A 26,124-nucleotide genomic window follows, 5' to 3' on the forward strand; every position below is an offset into this window, starting at 1 on the left:
CTTAAACACCAGACATAAAGTTTACCAAAGTCACTAACTAGCAGTTAAATGACTAGTGTTGGCCAGAGCCAACTGAACTTTGATAAACCTTGAAAAAGAAAGATCCAGCTGGTTCTACAACTGGTGCAAAATCATTCTAATCCAAGCAAATGTGCTTTGGTGTTCATAAAGAATCCTTGCAAATCAAGCAGGCTGTGTGATTGGAAAAGGCCATCCCCACCCACTAGAGCCCAGGAACCAAGATGCCATTCTGCAAATGTATTTCTCTCATGCTTTTTACTTCTTCACCTTTGCTCTGTTTTGTTCTATGTTATGAGAAGTTTTTTGTCTCTGTTCAGATGTGATTCCTACACCCAGTGGTCTGCTCGTGCTGTTGCTAAATGATAGATGTGGAAAATAATAGAAGTGATAGATCAAAGAATTAGTCCAAAACTTAAAAAAAAACCAATGGAAGCAGCCTCTCCTCAGCTGTGAATCTTTTACATCTCTTCCACAGTCAAGAATTTTCTACTCAGAAGTTAAAATGAGGGTAAAAAAAATTCCTATTACCAGTGTGAAAAGAATCTATTCTTATGACACCAAACTCTGCAGTCTTCAACACTACTAGAGAGATTTACCAAAAAGATGAATTGCAACATTCTGCCTATGAAGGAAATTGCTACAGGAGATCAGGAGATTCTTTGTTATGCAACAACTTTTTGTCAGGAGCTAACATAATTTTAAAAAGATTTCTTGTCCAACCGTAAGGAGTTTTTATTTGGTACAGGAAATACAGTCTGGGAAAATCAGACTGAATGGTTGCATTGAGTCCTTTTGGCTCTAAACCCAATGCCTCTGTGTGAATCTACAGTTTTAATACACTTTATTTGCTCCTAATAATAATTTGAAATTATTCTATGGAAGTGCAGGAATGGCCCCCACACACACACTCATTTTTATTCTCATTGTTTTCAGATGCTGATATTTATTCATATTTTGTAGTTTGGGTTTTTGCCTTCCTTTCTTCATTCATACCATTGTTTCTCTGTTGTATTTCTGTGTTGTTGTTTCTATATTGAAAACATGCTTTATAATATGTAACATGTACCTGTTTTAAGTGCAAAAGTATATTCCTTTCTTAAAGTTAGATTATTAATGTAAATTTAGAGCAAAATCAGTAGTGTAGGAAAAGTATCTTAGATATCTGGTATATCCCCAGATTTTGCTTGAATAGGTGATTGAATTTTCAATTAATAGTCCATCATTTGCTTTTGTTCATCTGATTAACTAAAAAAAAAAAAGGAAAATAATCAAGAGTCAGCTTTGGGCTACCTGTGAAGGTTGTTCATTATATTGGAATACTGTAATTCTCACTACACTTGAGAAAATTAATTCATTACATTAGAGGCAAACAAATAATATCTAATGGATTGTTTAACCAAAACATGAGGGTTCTGTTTGTGTCAAGTGTTTGTAAGTTTTGCATACATTTCTGAGGTTTTGTTACTATCAAAATATACTGCATACTTTAAAAAAGTAAACTCTATTTGGAATTGCTAACAAGCACTTCTAATATTCAGTGTCTTAGAATTTTCTAGGAAAGAAGTCCACTGCTTGGGATCCAACAATTTCTGCATGTAAACGTTTATTGCATTACAATAATACTTTAAAAAATTATCACTGCTTTGGAAACTTTCTCTAATGCTGTTGCCTAAAAAAATTGGCAAGTGACTGTCAGAAAGCTTTTTTTTTTTTTTCTGAAGGTATCCTGTGAAGTCTGTTAGAGTAACCAATTATAGGAAACCATGCAACTGGGAAAAAAAATAAAGAATTTAGAGGAAAGCCATTCCCATTTCCAACAGTGGTAGTCTCTTGGGGATCTTAGTCATCAAATTGTCATGTACTTGTACCCTCTTGAATTATCTCACAGTAGACAGATGGAACTTGATTATTATTTAGTTCTCCAACACCAGGCATTTCAGTGCTGCAGTTTGCTCATTTGTGAAGTGGAATGTAAAAGCAGATTTTGTAAGGACACAGTCTTCATGTGATGTCCATGGTGCACAACTGCTGTTTCCAAAGCAATTGGAATATAATTATTAACATCTCTGGGAAAGACAGAAGTGCTTAAATGCATATATTTTTAAATAAGTAGGACAGTAACATTTGTCTCAGTTCATTTATATCAAACTTCTGCCAGAGTAGGGAATAACGCAGGTAATTCTGCTGGCTGCTGGCCTCTGTTATGGAAATAGATTCTTCTGATTTCCTCATCAAACAAGAATGAAACCCACATCTGAATTTCACCCAGAGCATAATCTTTGCTTTGTTTTCTCCATCTCCCCTGCTTTGTAAGTGGGCAAAGCTTTTCCCTGAGTAAGGCAGTTGTGGCAGAGAGCTGGCAGAGGTGTTTTTTGTAGCCCAGCCTTGAGGCCACATTTTAAGGACTGTCCTGTTTCCTTTTGTTCAAAGAGCAGCTCTATGAGGAAAAGATTTATCACCAGCAATGTGGTGGGCCAAGCCCTACAGCTACCCATCTTCATCAGAATGCACTTAGACCTATGAATATCTCTGGAAATGCACCTGAAAGGTTCAATAGAACCTTAAACAGGTTCCTAAAAGTCCTTAAAGAACCTTAAAGACTCGGGGCTTGTCAGTGTAGGAACATTGATCATCTCTGCAAATGGGAAGAGCCCCTTCTAAGCCAAGAACTGCTGGCACTTGCATTTCTGCTCAGGGCCAGTGATAAAAGGGATCCATGTGACCAATGCAGCTGAGAGAATACTCTGGATCACTCTTCAAACCTTTTGGATACCTTAATTTAAACCTTTTGTGTTTAAATTATGTTTAAATTTAAACACAAATTTATGTTTGGAACTGCTTTAGGTCTGGTTGATAACTAGAAAAGGCAATGGAGATATGGTGGATTTCTGTCCAGTTACTGAAGGCTGGGACGGTTTCTATTATTATTATTTAATGTTTCTTTTCATTTGAAATGACAAATTATTTTAATATTTTGATTTTCTAAAGGCAAACCGCTACTTTCACTCTACCCTAAAAGTAATAAATATTAGGTGAATGAAGGGCATGGTTTCCTCAAGGGACTTTTATATCTCTGCATCCAGCCAGCGCTGTGGCCGCTGCAGGTGCATGACTTATCTGACCTGCTGTGTCCTGAGAGCTCTCTGAGTTTCTCACTGCAAAGCCTCTTTGCAGACATTGCACTGCAGCTCCAGAAAAGCATCTTTCTACGGGGGGCTACAGACAATTTGGTTCATTCTCCTATCACAGCTGGTTCACAGAAGCAGCTCTGCTCTCAGCTGTTCTGAGGCAGGAGTAGGCAACGCCCCGGTGCACCAGACAGATGGTTCTATACAGAGGGAGCAGCACAAGGAGCACCCAGGAGGATTCCAGGGCATTCTGCAGCCTCAAGGAATTCTGCCTCTGCCATCAGGGCTGCAGCCAGCAGCAGAGCTTACCCAGAGCAACCAGGGTGACAGGCTCAGGCAAGCATCAGCCCCCCACAAACAGAGGACACGGTCATTATAGAGCAACGGGCCCCACTGCTTCCATACTGTCTTCCACAGAGGCAAGAACAAACACAAACTTAATTGATTCATTTCCCAGGGCAACAGCTCAATCAAGAGGTGGTGCTGAGAGGAAGGAAAGAGCTGGGTTTGATATGCAAAGAATAACAGGAGACGAAAATAAATATTAGCAGTGGGGACAAGGTTTCCAAAGGAAAATCCCCTCGAGAGGTGGTAGAATCAGCTCTGCAGTCTGAGCCTCACAGAACTTTTAATAATTTCTGTGATAGCAAGGGCACCATCAGATTCCAAATGCATAAATGAGAAAACAGACTGGTAGATTTTTCTTCTGTTCTATACTATCATCCTTTGAACTCTTGCTATATGCCTCAAAAGCAGGAATACCTTAATACATTCTTAGCTAATTTTCTCAGGGGGCAGTTCTTCTTTCCCCGTCCATCCAACTCCCAACATTCATTGTTATATTTTATCCCTGATTCTTGAAGCTTAATGTCAGTAGTTTTTATTGGAAAACATAAATATATATGTTTCTAAACAGAGAAAGAAAAATCTGTGCTATGGGGGAATTATACTCCTGCAGTATTTGAGTAATCCAAAGGTCTCACTCTGCCGATACATTTTTCTTCAAATTTACATGCCATATAGAAGGACTTTAGTAACAATTTTCAGTGTTACTAAAGGAAACAGCTAAAAGTCTAGAAAAGCAAATGCTTGAATACCTTCTCAGGTAGCTAGAAAATTACTATTATTATTTATTATGATGGCTTGCTCAAAATATAGCAGGAAAACTGAGAATGAAATTTGCAATTAATTTGGTTAGAAATCAAGTACAAATGGAATTCATGCTGCCATTAGTATTTTTGCTGTGCTACTCATACAGGCAGTCTTTAAAACGTCATTCTAATTACAATTAATAGGAAAGTAGTTCCAGACATTAAAATTGAGATTAAGAACTGAAATTCTTACTGTGGATTATGATAATACGAATGATAAAGTAGCAACAAGTAATTTTTTGAGGGAATCTAATTTCTACTGCACTACTAATTATGCAGATACTTGTTCTTTTAACCATAGAAATCAATGACAGACTAGTAACAACAAAATCATGTAAATTTTCCAGTTCCAGTAGCATTTACATAGTTCATTGTAAGAATACAGAGCAAGTTTTAAGATTTTTTAAGCTGTTTTAAGATTTTGTTTGAATTTCAAAGCTTGAAAAACTAATGGAAAAGAAGAGGAAACAAACATCAGTGAAAAAATGATCTGAAGTTGTGACTCAGTAATGACACCTTTTTTCATATATCAGGTCCCTATAAGCTTTTCACCCTTGCTGTCATAGTTAAGATGTTGGCATAGAGGAGGGAGACTGTGAAAGTTATTAGACTATCAGCATAGGGAATAAACAGTTTTCCTGTTCAGAGTTATGGGGGTTGATACCTGAGTAGAACCACCCTGAACATGGAAGGATCTATAGCCACCTTCCCCACTGAACTTGTGGGGGTTCCTAGTTAAAAGTTGTCTCTTTTATTGAATTTTATGGAGACTACTGAGAAAATTAATTGGCAGCAAAGCTTTTTCCAGCAACAGCAGTTCAGAAACCTCATTCAGTTTAATTGATGCTCCTCTACAAGTTCTCCAAACTTCTCTTCATATCCCTTCCCTTTTATCCATATTGTGAGTGGGGAGCACAGCCTCTGTAGAAATGCTGCAATTTTTACAGGCATATGTGTGGAAATGAGAGCACTGGTGTCCATTGGGTATGATAACAAATAGAATAGAATAAGAATTTTTTTATTTCTGACTGTGCCAACTCCTGGACTAATTTCCCAGGAGCCTACAAAGCACAGATTGTGGACAGATCCTCATGGAAGTAATGGAAAAATATTATTAGCACATTCATTCACGTGGTTACTAATGTGGGATGAGAATTATGCTAATTTTAAAAATCTGCATTCTGTAGCTCAAAACCCACAAAGTTCATCAGAATAACTGATATGTGCATGTCAGACCTTTTTTTTTTTCCTTTGCCTTATTTTGTTTTAGACCCACCATACCAGAAAATGGATGGGGTAGAGGTGAAAGGGTAGCTTTGAAAGTAGCTGAAGCTGCTGGAGTGCTGGGCAGTTTCAGGTCCTTAGTGCTGTGTGGTGGCTGGTGGGTACAGAAGGGAAATATTTCACAGGGAAATAAGTGAAGGACAGATATGAGGTGTCAACAGAAGCTTCCATTTGCATAACTGCAGCTATGCTGGATGCTGGTTTTTCTGTACCTGCTATTGGAAGCCAGTGGGAGGCAATCATTACAAAAATCCATAAATCTAGCTGTTAATTGAAACCCAAATTCAGTTCAAGAAGAAAAAGAAAAAACCGAAATAGGTCTATGAAAGAGATGAAGTGTCATGGGACTTAAGTCATGTGCAATTTTCATAAAATATGTGATATATGTAAGGCAATTTGAGGATTATTTTAAAATATGCACAAATCACAACCACTGGATTGTGTCTTGTGAGTTGTGTTTTGTTTGAGGCACACTGTGATGCAGATGTGGTTGTTGGGGGCAGTGTGTGCCTTGATTTTTCAGGTTTGCTTGTACTGAAGGGCTCCTGTCAGACTACTTCTGTCAACTTAATTATCTAGTGAATTAGAAAGTAAAAAAACACATCAATTTTCCATAGCATTGAGATTCTAAATTAAATTGAATGCTATATTTAAATCTCAACTAAAATTAATAATGTTTAAGGATCCAGGGAATCTTAAAATGTTACTCATGATAATCAATGTGATTAACAAAGACTGTCATGAGAAGTTTAAGAAAAAACAAAACAAAGAGTTACTATGTATATAATCTAGGTCTGAATCTGTGTTTTCAGCTCTGAATTTATAAATCTCTAGTGCTCAAATTAACAATAAAAGTGTGTGTATGAAAATGAGATACCTCAGATTTTTTGCAATACCCAGTTTCTTATACTATAATTATATGGGTATCATTTTAATCTTAATTCTTCCAAAGAACATTTAGAACTTCACACAGTCACACTCCTGTATGAAAAAAAAGATCACCAGTCTTGGCAGATCCTCAGAGCAGAAACTGCTTTTCCCTTCCCCTCAAAAATTCAGAGTAACAACAGAGTGAGTTTGGCAAGCATTTTGAGCAATGCTTCTTTTTAAGTATTTTAAAATATTAGTACATAGTCTGTATTCTTCTTTATCAGCTGAGTTCACACAAACCTTTGAGTGTCTACCCAATTCCTCTTCAAAAAGAAATAATAGAACACTCAAGTTCATACTCCCATCTTCAAAAATTATTTTTTTCTCTATTCACCTACACAAGCCATCTCTCTAAAGAAGAAAAAATTAGATCTTTTTATGAGCTACCCATGGTGTTTCATGATCCAACCCACCTTCATCACTTTTGTCTACACAGACCTGAGGTAACTTTGAAGCACTAAAACTCAGGGGACTCTATTTTCTTTTCAAACAAAAGAACGAGATCTGTTTGAGAAACAACCATCAGACTCTAAACTCAGAGAGCAATGCCAGTAGGAGAAGATCTGCTTGAAACTGTGTTCAGATATGTCAGAATTGTAAAATTTAATACATCACTTGCCACTGTAACAAATGAGTGGAAATAATTGCCATTCAGTTGTTCAAGTTTTATTTGTTTTCTGAAATAGAAAATTGGGTTTGGTAATTTAGTCTCTGGCACAAAATTCTGCACTTTTTGTGACAAAAAAGGAGAGGTCAAATAGCTATATTTGTCATGTGTGAACTGAATGAGCCCAATCATTTTGAAATTCTGGGAAATCTGAAATTCTGACAAGCATGAAATTTGCCCACAGTTCGTGTTCACATGCTTATCAAACTAGTAATTGTCAAAACAAAATCCCAGCAAAATGACTGAACTTGTGAATTGACCAACCTGCACAAAAGTCAATATTTTATTACCACTGCAACACAGACTTTAAAGCTATTCCAAAACTGTATTCTTGACTCTAGTCTGCAATGCAGGGGAAAAAAACAATAACAAAACAAAATACAAAAACTTCACACCCCGAAGCATGTGATTAAGTTCATCTTTACTCAAGAAAGATGTGAAATACTTGTTTCAATTTAGACAGAGTATTAGCCTGAAGGAAGTCAATAAAACTTCACAGCAGTTCACAGCAGCTGAAGAATGTGAACAAGAAGCCCAGTCTTGTCTTGTAACAGTAAACAATATATTTGTCATCTACACAGCAATCATTATTTTAATATGTTTCATTTAAAAATATATTATGTTTGCTTTCTGATGCTAGAACAGCTGTACAGTAAATCCAGCAGCTCTCAAACAAATCTGTGCTCTCAGGGTAACTGTATGTTAGACAGATAAAATACTGAAGCTGAGATGTTAAAAATAAGACTTTTAGTATTAGTCCAAAAATAAAAGTCCTTTGAGATCACATGAGCATGCTTGAGAGTGGCTGCCTTACAGAGTGGCTTCCTTACATGCCCCTTACAAACTCATATCCTAAGTTCTTAATGTGCAATTTTTTGGAGGGTTGGGAGGTAGGTGTAGTTAAAATTTAGAACCGGAAAAATTTAGAACATAGCAAACATCTCAAAACTTAAACTTTTGCAGTGCTAGGATAATTGTATAACTGAGAAACTCCCTCCCTTGGGTTACACACCTCAAGTCTTGTAGCATCTAAACTGTATGGCAACATCTTATTTCATAAGCACTTAGCACATGGTCCTGATATAGAAACTGTTATTAAAATTTATATGGAACCTATCCCTCCTTCTGAGTATATTATCCTCCAAAAAGTTGTTGTTGAGCCAGAAAAGCTGTAGGTGCTACTCCTTTACTTTGCTTTTCTTCTGAAACAGAACAACCTCTTAAAGCACATTGAGAGCAGTGAAGAGAACAACCTTTATGAGCATGTTCTTCTTTTTGAAGCACTTTGACAGGACTAGCTTTTTATACACATACCTGTGCAGAAATTATTCTCCTACCTAAATTCCAGTGTCTAAAGGGCATATAAATGTGCATGACCTAAATATTCCATCAGATTTCTTTCTATATGGGCTGATGGACTATGAGTGTTTTCAAGAGCAGAACTCGACATTCTATTTTCAGGACCTTTTCATTTGTGTGAATTCAACACAAAAATATCAGGAATCCAGAAAGTTTTTGCTCTGATTTTGTTTTAATTTCCCAGTTTAGTAATTGAAAATCTCGTCTCTAAACTATTATTTTGTTGTTACTCCTCCTGTACTTTACAGAAATAATTTTTGAAAATTGCTTGTGGCTTCTTCAGAAGCATCTGAGGCTCAAAAGAAGCCTCTCTCCATGTAAAAAAAAAATATTACAGTTATGCATGATCTGAACTGAATTTGGGTAGCATGATCAGGTTTCTAATAATTGCTATTCTTTTTCAGGAAAGCATAGATTTGGGTGAGATCATGTTTTCCCTTTGTTATTTGCCTACTGCTGGGAGAATGACTTTGACAGTCATCAAATGTCGGAATCTCAAAGCAATGGATATAACTGGTGCATCAGGTGAATCTACTTCTTTTAAAAAAGGCAGAGGCTGTTCAGGAAGGGGATGAGTAAGAGCTCCTTGGGTTTTGTGTGTCTAACATGGCTGGGGGATAGAGGTGGCAGAGAATGAATACAGACCCTGATAGATGGACTGGCAGCCAGCGTGTCTGAATGTCGGAATGGCCATACCTTTCCTTTGCATTTACAGCATGATGAAAGCAGTGTTTTCCAGGGTCACTCAAATCTTTGCAACCTTTTACCTTAGCAGTACAGCATTCCTACCACAAGTGTTGTTCTTATGCTACCATTTGAATGGCTTTGAGTCCTAATGCATGAACTGATTATCTGTTACTCAGATCCATACGTCAAAGTGTCGCTGATGTGCGAGGGACGGAGGCTGAAAAAGAGGAAAACAACCACGAAGAAGAACACACTGAATCCTGTTTATAATGAGGCCATCATCTTTGATATCCCTCCAGAGAATGTGGACCAGGTCAGCCTCTCCATTGCAGTGATGGATTATGACAGGTAAGCACAGTTCTCTTTCTGGCCAGAGACAGCTCCTGATCACTGCAAGCGACTGCTTTCTGCCTTGACCTTACGAGCAGCTTCAGCGTCACAAAAGATAAAGCCTTGGGGCCTTTTCATGAAGAAGTTTAAAGCTTCCACACCTTTTAAAGCACATGGCTTTTTATCTGTGTCTTAAATCACTGAGATGAGGAAGAAATATGGCTCAATTTTCTTCCAGGCCACTAGGCCTGACATACATTCCTGTCCATTTCTGGGGGCTGGACTATGTCCTAACTTTATAAATCAGGTATGTCTTCTAGCCTAAAAAAGTCCCTCACACCTCTATTTTCTATTTAAATGGCAGGTGTTTGAAAGTAAAGAAAATTTCAACGACTAAAAAGGAATTAAATGCTAATTATGTCATTGAACTAAGTCATTAATTATCTCTTTGATTGATTCAGTAAAATAACCTTTTAATGTGTAACCTTCAATATGGAACCTTTGGGTTCCGCCCTCACTGATAACATGTCTTAGGCTAATTATCTATGGCTTCACTGAGAACTGACAGGAAAAGACTCTTGTCTAGAGTGGCTCAAGGACTGCAGGTTGATCAAGACTGTGAGTGACAGAATCCTACCCAAGCCAAGTCTGCTTCATTCAAGTGCTATTAGTAATGAGCTCCTGAGATTGCAAGGCAAATAAACAGCGAAAGTCCAATTTAGTAACATCACCCTTCAGATTGTTTTCCCTTGCCATCAGATTTCTGGTTGTTCTCCAAGTTCTGCCAGGAAGACTTTCTCACTCAGATGTGACAGTGGCACCATGGTGCCATTAGCAGGGAAGGAGCAGAGCAGCTTGCACACTTCCAGTCCTCCTCAGCCCCTTCCTTCCCAGCACTTGCTAAGGGGAAATTGGAAAGCATTATTCTAAGGTACACAGAGTCAAGGTACAGAAAATTACTTTCTGGTGTTCCTCAACCAGTTTATAGCACTGTGAGGAGCACGAAGTATTAAGGTATAGCCTATTACAACTATGACTCTTACCTTTCACATTTTTGACTGAACTTCCAAAGATCACAACCAGCTGGAGCTAAGAAACAGTTTATGAAATTATGTCTGAAGCATTTGCAGCAGGAAATGTATTCCCCACCATTTTCCTTCACCTTCCTCTCACACAAAATTCAAGCATGTTTTCCTTCAGATATCTTTGTGTATTATGATCCTTTCTGTCCTTGTGTCTTTTGGGTTGTAACCTTTTAATGGCAAGGATTATGTTTTCATTGCTATTTTTATAGCTGCTAGAAGCACTCTGGTGGTGGCTGGAGGTTTTTGATGTTACCATTACAGAATTTAATATTACTATACTACCATTACAAGTAATATCTGTAATAAATGATGCGAAAACTTTGGTCATGTATTCTGTGCCACACTAAGCCAGTAAAGAGGATTGTATATCAGATGTTATTAAAACTATTTTTTATTAAAAATAAATTCTTTCTCACTCTGCAATTCTCAGAGTAGGGCACAATGAGGTCATTGGAGTGTGCCGGACAGGAATTGACGCCGAAGGCCTTGGCAGAGATCACTGGAATGAAATGTTGGCTTACCCACGTAAACCAATAACTCACTGGCACCCACTAGTAGAGGTAAGAAGTAGCAAAATTTTCTCCTTGATATTGAATGGCTTTGCCCCTCACATTTATGGGCTTCTGAGAATCATGAAAATCAGTGCAGCACCTATAGAGCAGGTAGAAGATCATTAGCACAGCCTAAATCTAGTTGTATGGGTTTATCTATCATTTAAAAGGGCCATTTCAACAGTTTCCATGATGCTCTGATGGCATTGTAAGATTACATTTAGGCATTTTAAATTCCCAGAGATAAAGAGCTTACAGATACTTAGAAGAGATCATTTGCAAAAATTTCAAAAGCAATCATTTCCTATTCAAAAATCTTTAGCATAAGCTGCTGTTGCTAAAACATTAATCTGTAACTGGCCTGCAAATTAGGCTAAATTGTGGCAACATACCAGCAGCTCCCTCCAGAGTTATTCAACAGATGCTTACTGGAAGCTTTTTCAAATGTAGAGGTGATTATATCTACAAGTCTCTGGGCTTGGACTCCCTCTGTGATCTGCTGTGGCCACACATTGCTGGTGTTCTGTACACAAAAATCCTCACAGCTCTGGACTCAGAAAAACACATATTGAAGCCTTAGGAAGCAGCAGGGCACAGAGGCACTGTTTAGCCCATCACAAAAGCAATCTGTAGAAAAATGATTTGCTGCCTGAGGCCATGTGATTCCCCCACTCTGTAGCACATGGCTGCACAACATCTCCTGTGAGAGGTAGCAAAAGCATAATATTAAGGCTTCAGTAAATCACCAAGAGTTTGGGGGCGAGGAAATTGAATCAAGGAAGTGTCTTTTAGAGGTTCATGGCTCTGTCTAGCCTATGTAAGTTAGGAGACAGAGGTGCCACCCTGTTGGTGAAATAAATCCATTCCTGTGAAACGAGTCAGAGCATTTTTAGAAGGTCACTTCAGAAATTTTCTTTCCATTATTAGTTCTGCTGGAGACTTTGACACCAGAGACTTTGATCCAGAGACTAGAAAGGGTCTGGATGTGATCTGGATTCTTTTTTGAGAGTCTCTCATCCTCTGAAATGAGTGTGATGCACAGCCAGATGTGATAACATCTGTAAAAATAACACTTTTCTTGCAGCTACCTGGCCGAGCAACCAGTTTTGACAGCCAGGGATCCTGTTCCTCACCCAAACCACCGCTTACGCCCTAGGAGCCAGAAAGGATCCATCCTGCTCAGTGTCCAAAGCTCCCCCCTAGCTCACATCTACATCAACAGAAGGTTTGCATTCTGCAGATGAACTGTATCCATATTTTTTATCAAAATGCATCTTTCCTGTTCTAAGTCTTATATGATAACTTATAATAATTTGTTAAAGTGTGAATGAAGTTGACTCAAGTCAAATATAACCCCTCCTTGTGCAAATTCATTCACCTGTTTTTATCTCTGGCATGTATCCAGGATCATATTCAAGCAGTGGTTTGATGGGGCCTGTATCTTTTCAGAGGCAAAGAAACCAGAAAAAAAGATCCCTTAAGTAATTCAAAACTACTGCACCTTTTAACACCTAATTCTTTTGAGGGAGAGCAAATAGTCATACACAGTTCATGCAGTAAATGCCTTCTAAATTGCACTAAATTCTCTGTGACTTTGCAAGACAGCACATCAAACTGGATGTTGCATGAAAAAAAACCAACTGTTGTCATGTTTTGAGTAGCTGGAAAATCAGTTCATTCCTTGGGCAGGGAGGAAGGGCTGATTTAAAGCCCACTGGAGGCAATGAGGCAGCTCTATTGACCTCAGTGGGTTTTAGTCCAGCCCTTCTGAAACAGGTATGAGAACTGGATCTATGCAGTTATAACCTTCCAGCACTCATGATAACAGCTGCATCTCTACACAAGTCAAACTGCAGAGGAGAGAATGCTCAGACGTAAAGGAATTGATTTAATGTGATTTTTCTCTTCACAAAGTTGACCAAATATTGCAGTTACCCACAGCATTTCTGTGATTCTTGATTTAATGTGACAGACTTAGATTTCTTTGAAGTTATTTTGACTGAGTGCAGCACACACATGGAATTTAGTTTCTGGTTGCTGGCTGGATGCCTCTAGACACATATGCTAAATATGAATTTGAGATGTGTTTTCTGTCAGTCTATGGCGAGACAAATCAAAATGTGACTATTTTACAAGCAAGTAAACTCATTTATTAAAATACACAGTGACAGAAAATGCAAAAATCTATTTGCTGTAGTCAGATACATTAAAAACTAGAAGAGAACTACATATTACTTTGTGGATTTATCTCCAAACACTGCAGTTTACTTCAATCAGATAAATCCAATAATTACTTTCTTTTTTCTTTTCTTTCTTTCTGTGAAGAGTGTAGCACAGACAGCATGATTGGGTCTGAGATTTTGAAAGCTGGACTATAATTAGAAAAAGTTAGGAGGTGGCACTTTTTGTACCTTTGCAATATATATAAAAAAAACAGAGGAGACAGCGTTTTCCAAAAAAAGCATTTTTACAGAAGTGTCATGCAGGAGAAAAATGACACAGGAAGATTGATTTATGCTAATGAAAGAAATTTTGAGAATTCATCTGGATTGAAGGGAAAAGGTCATTTTGGCAAACTTCTGAAGAACCATTTTGAGTTGGTTTAGCCTGGCTGACACAAAATATGTTCCTGAAGATCCAGTCCCTCCATGCCACTGAGTGATCTCTAAGACAGACAAAAATACCTTTAAGTGTCTTAAACTGCTCCAGAAAAGCTAGCAGGGCTGGTCTTAACATTACAGGAGTATCTGAGTCAAAAAAGGAGGCACTTTTATGCCTTGCCTCCTGTGCCTATGAACACAGCAAGCAAGCAAATAAATATAAAAATCAATCTCTCAGACAGTCTTTACAAATAAGGGAAAAAAAAGAAAATAAAAGAAAGAAAAAAGGGAAAGAAGCAAAGGCTCCAGCCCAAGTTTTTGAATGTCTGTTTAAGGTTGTTATTCATGGCCTCTAGGCAGAAATGGTTTCTCCCAGAGAGGATTGGTAATGCTGAACTCTGATCCTCCCTGCTTAAGATTGTATTTTCATCACCATAAATACAGAGCAGCCTTGCAGAATTTCATACCTCCTTTTGCTCTGGATGAGTAATTTTTTTAATAGGAGAACAAACTCTCCTCTGTGAGGTTTTTTCCCCTCCCATCATTATTATCCTAACAAAATTCTGTGGCCTAGATAATTTTCAACATGATTCTGTAAGGCTGATATAGAAACAGATATATATGTATATATATATATGGACATTGAAAAACTATTTTATGTATACATTTACCTTAATATAAATTATATCAGCAGTGGCCTTTGTGGCCTAGAGAATACTTTTTGTAATGTGGTACTGTAACAGTTAATTAAATATTCTTTGCACTTTTTTGCACCTAATATTCAAAAAGCAAACAAATTCATGATCAAATGTAGCATAAATGTTCAGCAATGAGCAACATCTTTTTACCTATTTTACTGTTCTCTGAGTATCCTCTGTGTTTCATCATAGGTAATAAGGTATTTCAAGATTCATTTTCTTAAATTTTAATTGTTGTCAAATACCAAAGGCTCGGCTTGTGCCCCTTTGTTGTGTTATTTTTGGTATTGTTAATAACAATAGTGAATGACTTCTGTGTCTAAACCTGATTGATGGGTGCTCTGCATCTAGGAGAAATCAGGCTGCAAAATCATCTGGACATCTAGCTTCAAAGATGATCTCTTAAGTATTTATCTTTATTCCCTTAGCAGTGATTAATAGAACTAGTAAAAAAGATTTATTTTTCTCCATTGTTTCCTTAGCCATCTCAAAAGACAGGATATGTACTTAGCATAATCCATCCATTGGCTTTAGAGCCTGGTTCACAAGTTACTCCCAGTGACATCACAAAAGCACCAAGGAAGAGCTTAGCACAGTTTAAGTCAAGGAATATGTTGCTTGATGCATATCTTTATTAAGGAATTCTAAATATTTTAATTTGGAAAATTGGAGAGGTTGGAAGATCTCTCTCCCATCCTGATGGTTTTTTTCTGCTTATCCACATTTCTCCCATATCCCGTGCATGACCCTTATTTGGGAAAAAAACAAATGTGGCAAAAAGCTGGTTTAAAATATATTGTAGTACTTTTACAACAGCTAGAAAATCTTCCTTTCCTAAAGGCCTACGTTATTTTGCTTGAAGCTGTTTACTGGAAACAGCACCAGTACTTAAGAATTGTATTTATTGCATGGCCTGGCTTTCTTTATACTCTCACGCTGCACAGGTGGGCACAAGCTCACAAAGATTTAAGTCATGTTCTGCACTCCATAACCTCAGCTTTGGATCCCAGCATTTTACAGTCCTGCTGACATGGCCCTTGCCCTCACCCACCCAGCAGCAACCAGCTCCTCCTCACCATCTTTTGGTCTTAGGGATATGAATATTGGTCAGAGACAAAGTGGCCAGCAACTTCCCCTGCAAAATTTCTTCTTTAATAAATGCAATTCTTTGGATTACTTATGCTCAAGTAACAAAATTATACATTTTTCTTAAAGAATCATCACCACTTCCAATATTATTGAAGAAAATATTGAGCTACCAATAAATGTTTTCATTGGGTTGATTTTTTTCAAGGGAAAAAGCAGTTACCTAATTTCTTTCTGTGGATGCATTTTTTGAGCAATATTAAGAAAAAAGTTTAGTTACAAGACTCATGTGATCCATCCTTTTCTCCTCTTTCTCAGCTTCTTAATTGGATTCAATGCAATCCCTTTAAAAATTTTTAACATTATGATGTACAACCTATACATGATAGTCTAGTTACAAGATTATTTTGCTATCTCTTTTTTATAAACTTTTGTATTTACTAACTTTTTATTATACTCCATTAATTTAACAGGCTTTATACATCTGAAATCATTTGTCTGTATTTTTTGAGTGAGCAAACATTCAAAAGAAGGGTATTTCAGAACTCAGTAATAGAGTTCTTCTTCTGCTGAAAATGTAACATTTTTCCGAAATCCATAAATGTGCCTGCCAAATTTGAAAATCACCTTATTTGAGCACGCAAAAACCTAGGTTTGCACATACAAATACTTGCACTTGCTGGATGTACAATCACTATTATTTAGCACTTCTGTTGCAACAGAACCCTCACAGCTAATCAGAAATACAGTTTGAGTTCATGATAAACACTTGGCAAATCTGTACTGAGTGACAATTCCTTGACCTGAGAAGTTCATATGACATTATTTCTACAAATGAACAGGCTTGAAAATTTGATAGCTGTTAAAATATGATGTAAATGTTAATCAGTGAGGTGACTTTTGGACAAAGCTCATGTTTAGTTGGACCACCCAAAATATGGATATGTATTGGACCATCCAAAATATGGATAAAATATACCATATATATGAGAAATATTAATGCAGGTTTTGATGGGACATTTTCTCCGTCATTCACACCACAGCAGAGACTCATTTTAACTCAAGATTCACTTTCATTTAGCTTCTGAGTCTTGCCAGTCTAAACTGAGCTCTCTGAAAAGAGCTAAATTATGGCACAGAGCAGATCCAGAACTAGGAAAGATGAAGAAAAATGTGGCAGTAGACACAAAGCTGTTCCATGCATCTGCAAATGCCCTGAAACTGAAACCTTCCTCCTGAAACTGATAATAATTCCAGTAGTTTTACCACTTGTCCTTTCTTTCTCTGCTGTAAAACAGACAAAAGAAGCACATTCCTGCAGAAGCATCAGCATTAAGCATAGGAGTTTATTGAGGTGCTGATCACAGCCATTTGCCTTTTCCAAGGCAAATAATACCTTAACTTCTAAAAGTATCTTTTGTTTACTCATCTAGATGAATAAATATCTCCTGCACAAGGCACTTTTTCTTAACCCTGGAAAATGGCAGGTTTTTAACAGCATGAAGGAGACCAGGAGCTAGAAATCTAAGAGAAAGTGAAGCTGCAGGTGGGATTTGAATTTCACAGGGCAATCTGGTCAGGAAAATGGAACTAACACCTTCAATCTTGTGCTGAGTGCTAAGGGATGCTTGATGATAGCAGGTGCTCAGGGCTGTGATTTGATGTTTTATCTGATAGCACCTCTACAATGTTGCTGTTGCTGGGAAACCTCTTTACAGGCTCAGAGAGGAGAATGCCTCTGCTATTGTCACGTGAATTTTTTTTCCAGCCAAGTGTAGACTGTGATTCTTGTGTTCCATGGGGGCTCAGTCCCCTGGAAGGGCACAAAGCATGTTAAATTTGCAGAACAGGAAAAATCAATTTGGCTCTGTGCCATCATGGGGACTAGCCATTTTGTTGGTATTAAAGACAAGTGTTTTGCCTTGCTGATCCAAGGGAGGACATTTCTTACAAACTCTGTGGCTGAACCATGTTGATGCTATTGAAGATCCTCAGTACCAACACTGTCAAAATATAACCAATACATATAAATACAGCTTAAATAAGTGGCCAGAACACCAAAGCTCCCTCCTGTGGAAAAGGAATGATGATTCCCTGAAAAATAAATCAAGGCAGTATGTTCTGGAAGTTGGAGCTGCAGGAAGGCACAGAGCTGCTGTGATGAAAGTGGAGCTGCTCTGTAATAATTTATGAATACAATATGTTGAGTTGACTATTGGTCCTGAGCTAGGTGAGTTCAAAAATCTACTTTAGGGAAAAACAGGCAGAAAATGTTTGACAGGGGAGTGTCTCTCAGGAGCAAATGAGTTGTATAAAATGTTAATGTCCATCTTGGTGGCCTGGGAGAGTCTGCTGATGCTATAGCCAGTCTGAAAAATGCATCTCATCTAAAATGGAGAAATCCCAAGCAGGTATAGGGAAAAAGGCACAGGAAACATCAAGAGATCTGATTCAGAGCACACAAGATTTATGTCTGAGCAGGCTGGGGATGCAAGCTGGTACTGTAGTTCACAGAGAAAAAAGGCTTGGTTGCTCTCCCATGAATGGGTGGGAAAGCTTGAGACAGAAAAAATATGCATATAGACTGTTATTTTCAATTCCATTTATTTGAAATATTTAAGTTTGCATATTTGAGATTAAATATTTAAATAGCATTCTATTTTTAATGGAGTACTCACAGACTCTCTAAAAGAAAAGCTGCAGATCCATTCAGACTGCCTGTGTTGGCTCAGACACAGTGTCCCAAAGCCCAGCAAAAATTAAAGAATTGTGAAATCCTGCCTCTCCCCTAGAGAGGTGAAATCAGGAAGCCTGACATTAAAAAAGGAGTGAAGACAGACCAAGGAAAGGATGAGGGCAGGGCTATTTCATCACAACTTCAGGGTTCACAAAGCCATTGATTAGAAAAGAGTGCCAGAAACATGTTTTCATGGCAGCAACCTACCTTTTATACAACTTTCCTTCTTTCAAAATACAAGCATTTAAGTGTTTTTGAGAGATTGCTTTTAAACAGTTTGGGATATTTTCATACCTTACAAATTCAAGACCCTGAAGTAAAGTAAATGCATGCATCCATCCATGAGGAAAATAAAGTAAAATTTAAACAAGAGTGGGGAGTAAAAACTTTCTGTACAATAAATAAAGCTCTAGAACATGCTCAAAACTGCTTTCCTGTGTAGAATAATGGTATAGATAGAAGACCTAATACTCTGGGACCTCTTAGTTTAAAAAGGAAAGATGTGTTTCTGATTGTAAAGCAATATTTTCCTGCAGGTATAGAATTCCTAGTTGCCTGGCCATGTGTGATTTCAAATATCAGAAATATTCCAACAAATATTCATCAACATCACAGATAGGAATTTTAGGCACTTAAGATTAGCACTGACAAAAAGAATCTGTTGTTTTTTTTTGGGACACTTTCTAGGTTAATTTCAGGAGAAATTGTAGGCTGTTGGATGTTTTTGTGAAGCAGATACATTTCCATAAAAGTAGTCTGCAAGAGGAGAGAGCTTTTTTTTCAATATGCTATGAGTTGAGACTGATAATAGGATTAAAAGTGAAGAGGACTGAACAAGAAGATATTTAAAATTTTGTTATGACATCTGAGCCATAACAGGAGACAGGAGAGGAGGGGAAAAGCCAATAGAGTATGAAGAGAGCCCTCTGGAAAACTTAAAAAACAAACAAACAAAACAAAAAAAAAAAAACCCAAAAAGCAAAAAAGCTTAAAGGCAAAGTGGAAAATATAAACAAGGGTTGAATAGTCTTTTCAATAGAGAAAAATGTATATGTAACAAATATTCCAAACAGAAAGGGATTTTTGACATGATTCCCCCACTTCATATCTTGCACAGCCATTTGCAAGCTCACAAGGGTAGTGGGAGCCAATTCCAGAACCTGAGTCTGTTCTTAAAGTAAAAACAACCCTCTACCCCACAGATCTTGCTCTCAGAGGATCCACAGTGCAAAGAGCACTGGTAGTTGCTCATGGCATATCCTACCCCCCTGGTCTCTTTCTTGCAGGACAATTGAGGCAAAAAAAGGACATTTCCCACATGTGCTCAGACACATTCCTCTCTGGATGCTGCCATGGCCTCCTATTTATTTGCACCTGACATAGGTTGGAAGATCTCCAACAGGTGAAAAAAACATTTTTATATAATGTCACCTCTTCATATTATCAAAGCTCCTGACAAAGAGTGCTTGAATAACCATAGGAAACAGCTCTGGAAGTGCTGCTGTGGTACACAAGGTACTGGTTTTGTTCTCAAGTCAAGCCTCAACTAATACCACAAAATGGTGGACAAGTCATTGGGCTGCTGCAGGTGCTAATTCTCTGATGACTCAAAAATATGAAGTCATAATTATGGTGTATTTCTCCCTTAATATCCCACATTGAATAGGGTTCTGGAACTGAGGTTTCAGCCAAATTCTGTTTCCTCCTGTTCTTCCTATTCATGGAGGTTCAGCAGAATAATGAATTCTTATTCCTTTGTCCCAGATTGTCACATAGTAGTGGGTGTACTGTGAATGTTTCACCCTGGGAGTGGCTACCTCTTATCAGAGTGATCAACAGAGGACCATTACTTCCCTCACCGTGGTTTTCTGAGGCTTAATTGTGTAATAATAGTTATGAGGGAAATGACTGCATAGCTGAACAAGACAGAGAATTGCCAGCTGTAATTATTTTTGTCAAATGGGTATGTGTGGATGGGTGTGTCTTTCTTCTTCATGTAAATGGAGATTTGGCTACCACAGAAAATGAAAAAGGAGATTTTGGGGACTCTCCAAAGAGCACATCACACTCTTACATCTATTCCTTTCAAGCCTCATGCATTATGAGTATTTAATGACCTTAATTATCCTTATAGCACAAGAACCTGATTAATTTATTCAAACCTACAACCTTTTCAGTTCTTAGTCCACAAAGGTAACCTTGGGCCATGGAATCAGAGTCACTAATGAGAAAGTGTAGCTTTATCTTAGCCAGCAGCCGAAATCTGCACAGCTGGACCTTTTCTGTATTCCTCTGAAAGGGAGCCTGGCACTATTGCACTTTAGCTACTTGCCAGTAGCAGACAAACAGTTGTAGGTCACAGCCAGGTTTCAGAGACGCTCTGAGGATTAACCCCTCAAATCCTGGCTCTTATTCTGCCTGCCCTCCCAGCACAGGGCAGTCTATGAAGTCAAAGAGCCTTTTTACCCAAAGAGGGCTTGATGATGAGCAATCTCTGCTGAGAAAAGAGATTTCACTCAAATTATATCAACATGGCTTTTAAATTTTTCTTTCCTTTTTTTTTTCATGTACTGTTGTTAAAAATTGACTTTTTCTCAAGACAGAACATTCTAATTTAATCTCTAGCAGGGCAAAAAATGGTACTAAAGTACCAATCTACTCATGCACTGAAAATAATACTGATGCAAAAAAAAGAAGTAAAAAAGCCTTTCAGCAAAAAATATCTGTGGCAGGAAAATATAAAAATGTGGCAAAAAGGCATTTTCCTTTATATGTGACTTTTTCTGACTAGAATTAGAATATTCCACCTCAATTTTTGGGCTATCTGAAGAAAAACACAATATGGTAAAAGTATCTAAAGTAGTTTTAATAGTTATTGGAATAATATAGCACAATAAAAGTGATTCAATTCATCTCTTAAGGTGTAAGTATTAACAATACACATTCATTTATATATTTTGGATCTGCTAAAAAAATCTGTTTATCACCCTATTCCAAATATAGAAGAATTCTAGCATGCTTTCAAAAGGAGCTTTCTTTTGGGCTGATCACTTGCTACTTTATGCGCCAATAGTTCTTGTAAAACAAGATTAAAACAAAAATATTTTCTTAATACCATGACAATAGACCATTAAATGGATCCAGCAAAGTCACTCTGTAGCTCTTTTTAATATGTAATTTCCTCTGAAAGCACTCTGTACTTGGCCAGCCCAACACTGAAATCCAGCAGGACCACTGCTGCTGATTTTGGTGCACTCCACATCAGGTTACACATGAGGATGTGCCAAAGCATCCAAAGAAATGAACCCAGTCTCAAGGCAAGCAGAATGATTTCTCTTACATCCACCATGGATTTTTGTCGCTTTCTGACAGCTCAGACTATATTAGAAGTCTCCAGCACATCTCTGGGGCATGAGCTACTCTTGCAAATGCTGATTTTACTAATAATGGTAGGAAAGATGAGCCTCAGCTGCCTGACTTGGTAAATAAAAACGTCTGGTGTATGTAGTCAGACACGGAGGTGATGTGTTTTTACAGATTTTTCCTTTTTAATGGTGGCCTGCAGGTTTCCACAAAATGCCATTTTGTTCTGAAGCTCAGAGGGTGTGTGTATAGACTAAACCTTTGATATGGAATTTTTAGATAGTCCTGTTGCACATCAGATATAAAGCACTTCTTTTCAGTCTATATTTCTATGGAAAAAATATTGAAAAAAATTTAATTTTGTTAAATAAATAGAAAACTATTTCTCAATAGAAGGAAAAAGCCTAGATATGTATTTAGTATTGTTCCTTGTTTCTTTTTCTTCCAAGTGTAGGTCTAAATTCTTTCTATGCTTCTCTATTTAGGTTTCTGGACTTTATGTTGGACTTAAATGCACATGTCTAAGGATGGGATATGGGTTGTTTTATATCCTAGAAGCTGGCAAGCTGGCTGCCCTGATTTGGAAAGGCACTTCTGACTTGTGCTTTCTCCACTTTCTGGGGGAGATCACGAGGGTGCTTGTTCAGAGAACCATGTGAAATATTGTGTTAACAATATCAAGCTGTTAACCTCAGCTCCCTCCATGGCAGTACAGCCCTGCTGGCTGGGATGGGAGCAGGCAGAGCCGGATGGCATCTCCTGCTTGCCCTGCTCTGCCCAGCACCCACCACCCCGGGCAGCAGGACTGCAGCACCAGCTCCTCTCAACCATCCAGGTGCTCCTCCAACCACCAGGGGAGTCCCAAAAAGCTTCTCCTTCCTTTCCATGAGCTTGTAGTCCATGCTGCATTCGAGCTGACTGGCTTCAGTGGGCTCCTCGTGAGCACTGAACCGGGGGAGGAGAACAGAAATCAGCCACATCTCTGCTTCTGCACAGAACATCCTCTTTTCCTGGTATATGCTTGTTTGTGGGGAAGGCATTCTCCAGAGTGTATGCTTCAAAAGGTAGGAAGTTTAAAATGGAGTTCCTGGCCACAGGAAATATTGACAGTTAAAAAAACCCCACTTAGTATTTAAACACTTAATATCTTGACATCTTAAACGAAAGCACCCAGCACAATGTCTGTCAGGATTTGCTGTGACAGTGAGGGCTCTGGATTAGGCCCTAACTGGCCCAAACTCTAACAGAACTCCCTACCTTTAAAATAATCTTTATGATTAGATCAGAAATGTTGCCAAGTCTATGTAGCTTACAAAGAACTGCAGAGTTCTTCTAAGATTTTGTCTCTTCTTGCTATGTGGTGTTGGCTGACCAAGATCTAATATTAAATACCTGACTGTTTTAGTACCCTTTATTCAGTGTTCATGATGTGACTTTTTAAATGAAGTCTGTGATTTGATACCTAGACATTGTTCAAGTCAATATCCTTGGCTTCTGCGTTATAGAGACAAGAAAACAAAACTTTTTGAACTTGTGTTACTGGCTTTTTGTATGCGCTAAATGGCCATTTGTGAAACTTGACAACATAAATTGTACTACTGATAGTAAATGGGTTTTTTTGCACTAGCCTTTGAGAGCTGTAACACATTTCAGTATTTTTACAATGTATTCTCTAGAAAGTGTGAATCTATTTGTCAGTTCTGAAAAAAATATGTAACAATGAAACCTCAAAAATGTTATGAAGTGTACAGTTTGTGATAATTTTATATTTAAAAAAGACAAGAAAAATCAAAGAGTTCATTTGAAATAATTTTATTCTAATTGTTTCATATGTATTTTGAACAAGAAATAAAGTGATTAAAATTATTCCCTTTTTTCTGTCATTCTTACAAAAGAACACTTTTCAAAGGTCTACAAAGATCCGTGCATTACAATGCCCCCAAGTTGAGCAGCCCTGTCAACATCCAAGGTCTTTTCTTCTCATGAACCTGTTACTTTAAAATTCTACACCTTGAAGAAGCAAAGGATACTTTTGCCACCAGACTTGCAAGGTTCAAGAGAGAATGCCCTTGAGTGAAAACAATTAAATCAAACGGCTCCATTATTACTTTGTGTAATTCTCTCCACATTATCTTCCATTTCCTGCTATGATATTGTTTACTGTAATCTTCAAAGTCATTAGACCATGTTTTAAATAATGGATTAACTATTAAATTTAATATTTTTAAAGTATTTAAGAATATTGAAGTATCTCACTAAAGAGACACAAGCCTAATTTCCATCTTCCTTTTTTCTAGTTGCACAATCATACAGATCAAATAGGCAAGAAATTTACCACTGTTAAATGGAAAAGAATGGCCAGATTTGAATAGGATTTATGTTTAAACTTAATTGGTGTTGATGACAACACCTTATGAAGCAATGATTATTCAGGGTAGACAGGCTCAAGCATAGCAGATTTTTGCTGGCACTTAACAAGGGCTGTTTAAAGAGGAAAACTAAGCTGAAAGTGTTCAGTATCAGCTGAATGTGATCTATTTCCATTGTACCAGATGCTTAAATTCCATATTACAAACACTGGGGGGGAAAAGCAGCATACAAGCAATCGACCTTTGGCAGAAATATTTAATTCTCCTGAAGAGAAATTAGATATATATATATATATATGTGAGGTTCCCATCCTCCTTCTGATCTCTTATGGCTGAACATTAATTTATTCCAAGTCAAGTTTTTGCTAAGATATTAAATACAATTCTGTTCTCTGCTTCAATTCAAAATCTTGGTCCCCATTTGTGATTGAAAGATTCTGTTTCCTTTGGAAAACTGCTTGTCTTTCTCTAGCAAGGGTAATGTCCTTCCAGTTTGCCACTGCTTTTAATCTTAATATTCTCTCTCTCACATATAAAATGCTGATTGTCATTGGAGTGATGGGTTCTGAGGGTTATGAATATTATAGTTTATTTTGAAAACCTGTCTGTAATTTGCATGGAAGCAACACAATTATCTTTAAGATTTCACTGCAGTCTGTGAAATATAATTTCTGCATGAAGTCCTAATCCTTTTGCTTCAGTTACTCCTGAATATATCTTCATTCCTTACAATAATGAAATTTACTAGCCCACAGAGAAGCTAAGCAATGTGCAGCTTAAAATGGTACAAGAACCAGAAGGAAGCAGATTTGTCAGGAAGAGAGGAGAAGAAAGAAAGGCAAACAAAGCCCAGTAAAAAGTATATATGATAAAATCTTGCAAATTATTGATTATTCTTGCACACATAGAAGAGCACTACTTTTCAGTCACTGCACAAAATATAACACACCTTTAAAAGTGATGCAGAGAAAATCAGGGATCAGAAGTGGATCCATATCTCCCATCTCTAGACCATAAAACTCCCATTCCTCTACTTGGATTTGTACTTTGCATGGAATATGTGAGAGTCTCCCAAAGGAAAAGCTGTGATGCATAAGGAGGCAGCAAATGAATTAAAAATACATGTGTAGCAACCTCTTATCCTGCTAAAACACATTGGTTCAGATAAGGAGACAGAAATATGATTTTCACACAGTATTGTTTATATGTCATTCTGAAAGTTGAATAAATGCCCTCCTGCTGCTACTGCTGTAGATAACAGAACCTGTTTTTCAACTCAGAAGACAGACACACATATTTTCAGAACAAAAGGTCCTGAAAGAACTCCCTCCTCTGTGCTGCTTGGATGCAGCTCAGCTGATCACAATGCTGGTTACAGTAATACAAAATATTTTAAAAGCTTTAAGTCTGTGGCATAATAAAGACAGAAATCTTTATTGCTTGTCACATTCTGAATTGTGGCATTTTGGGAGCAGTGCAAGTGCTCTGATTTGCACATGCATTGATTTCGCATAGCATACCCACCGTGCTTAAATTGATCTATTACTCTCCCCTTGGAATTTCAAAATGCAGCAATCACAGCCTGAACTCTTCTGCTGAAGTGATGAGCATACTCACTCACACTTAGGTGCTTCATTTGCCTTCTCCAGAATATTTCCTCAGCCTACAAAAAATAGCAATTCTCCCTGTGTCTGTGTTATACATCCCATGGAGTGCATTTCCAGTTAAGGTCACCAGCCCCAATTTCCCATTTTAATTTCTTTCATAGCTGTTCTGTGTAAATTCTCTTTGCTCTAGTGCTGTTTGTCAAGAAAAATGGTCAACACAATTGCCTTGCTCCAAAGAGTGAGACTGACAAGACTTTGTTTTATGTCCCAACTCTAACAATTTCAAGCCCAGAGCATTTGAGGATCAAAATTGGAGTGACTGAAGACTTTCTATGAGGTTTTCTGTTATCACATGCTCACTGACTTTCAGGAACCAAGCCAACATATTAAATGCTCTATGTGATGTTATATAAATATAAAATATTTGTAAAGTCCTAACAGTCATGGGATTGTGCAGACATGTTTTATGCA

General features: G+C 37.6%; 1 protein-coding gene across 2 annotated transcripts in view; it reads left to right on the forward strand.

Moving 5' to 3' along the window:
- SYT10 (synaptotagmin 10) overlaps nucleotides 1–23,543 on the forward strand; it is a 45,853-nt gene extending 22,310 nt beyond the window's left edge. Inside the window, exons 4-8 of one of the 2 annotated variants that reach the window (XR_004981769.1) lie at nucleotides 8,945–9,065; nucleotides 9,404–9,575; nucleotides 11,073–11,202; nucleotides 12,278–12,440; nucleotides 14,485–23,543. Coding sequence is in view for 1 of the 2 variants with exons in the window: in XM_036400200.1 (XP_036256093.1) it covers nucleotides 8,945–9,065; nucleotides 9,404–9,575; nucleotides 11,073–11,202; nucleotides 12,278–12,349 (495 nt within the window). In the remaining variant the exon portion in view is untranslated. Of the gene's footprint in view, nucleotides 1–8,944; nucleotides 9,066–9,403; nucleotides 9,576–11,072; nucleotides 11,203–12,277 lie in introns of both variants that reach the window. The other variant, XM_036400200.1, reaches the window with a different exon arrangement.
- Nucleotides 23,544–26,124: the final 2,581 nt, after the last annotated feature.

Source organism: Molothrus ater, chromosome 5 (genome assembly GCF_012460135.2).
Source record: "Molothrus ater isolate BHLD 08-10-18 breed brown headed cowbird chromosome 5, BPBGC_Mater_1.1, whole genome shotgun sequence".
NCBI classification, from domain to species: domain Eukaryota; kingdom Metazoa; phylum Chordata; class Aves; order Passeriformes; family Icteridae; genus Molothrus; species Molothrus ater.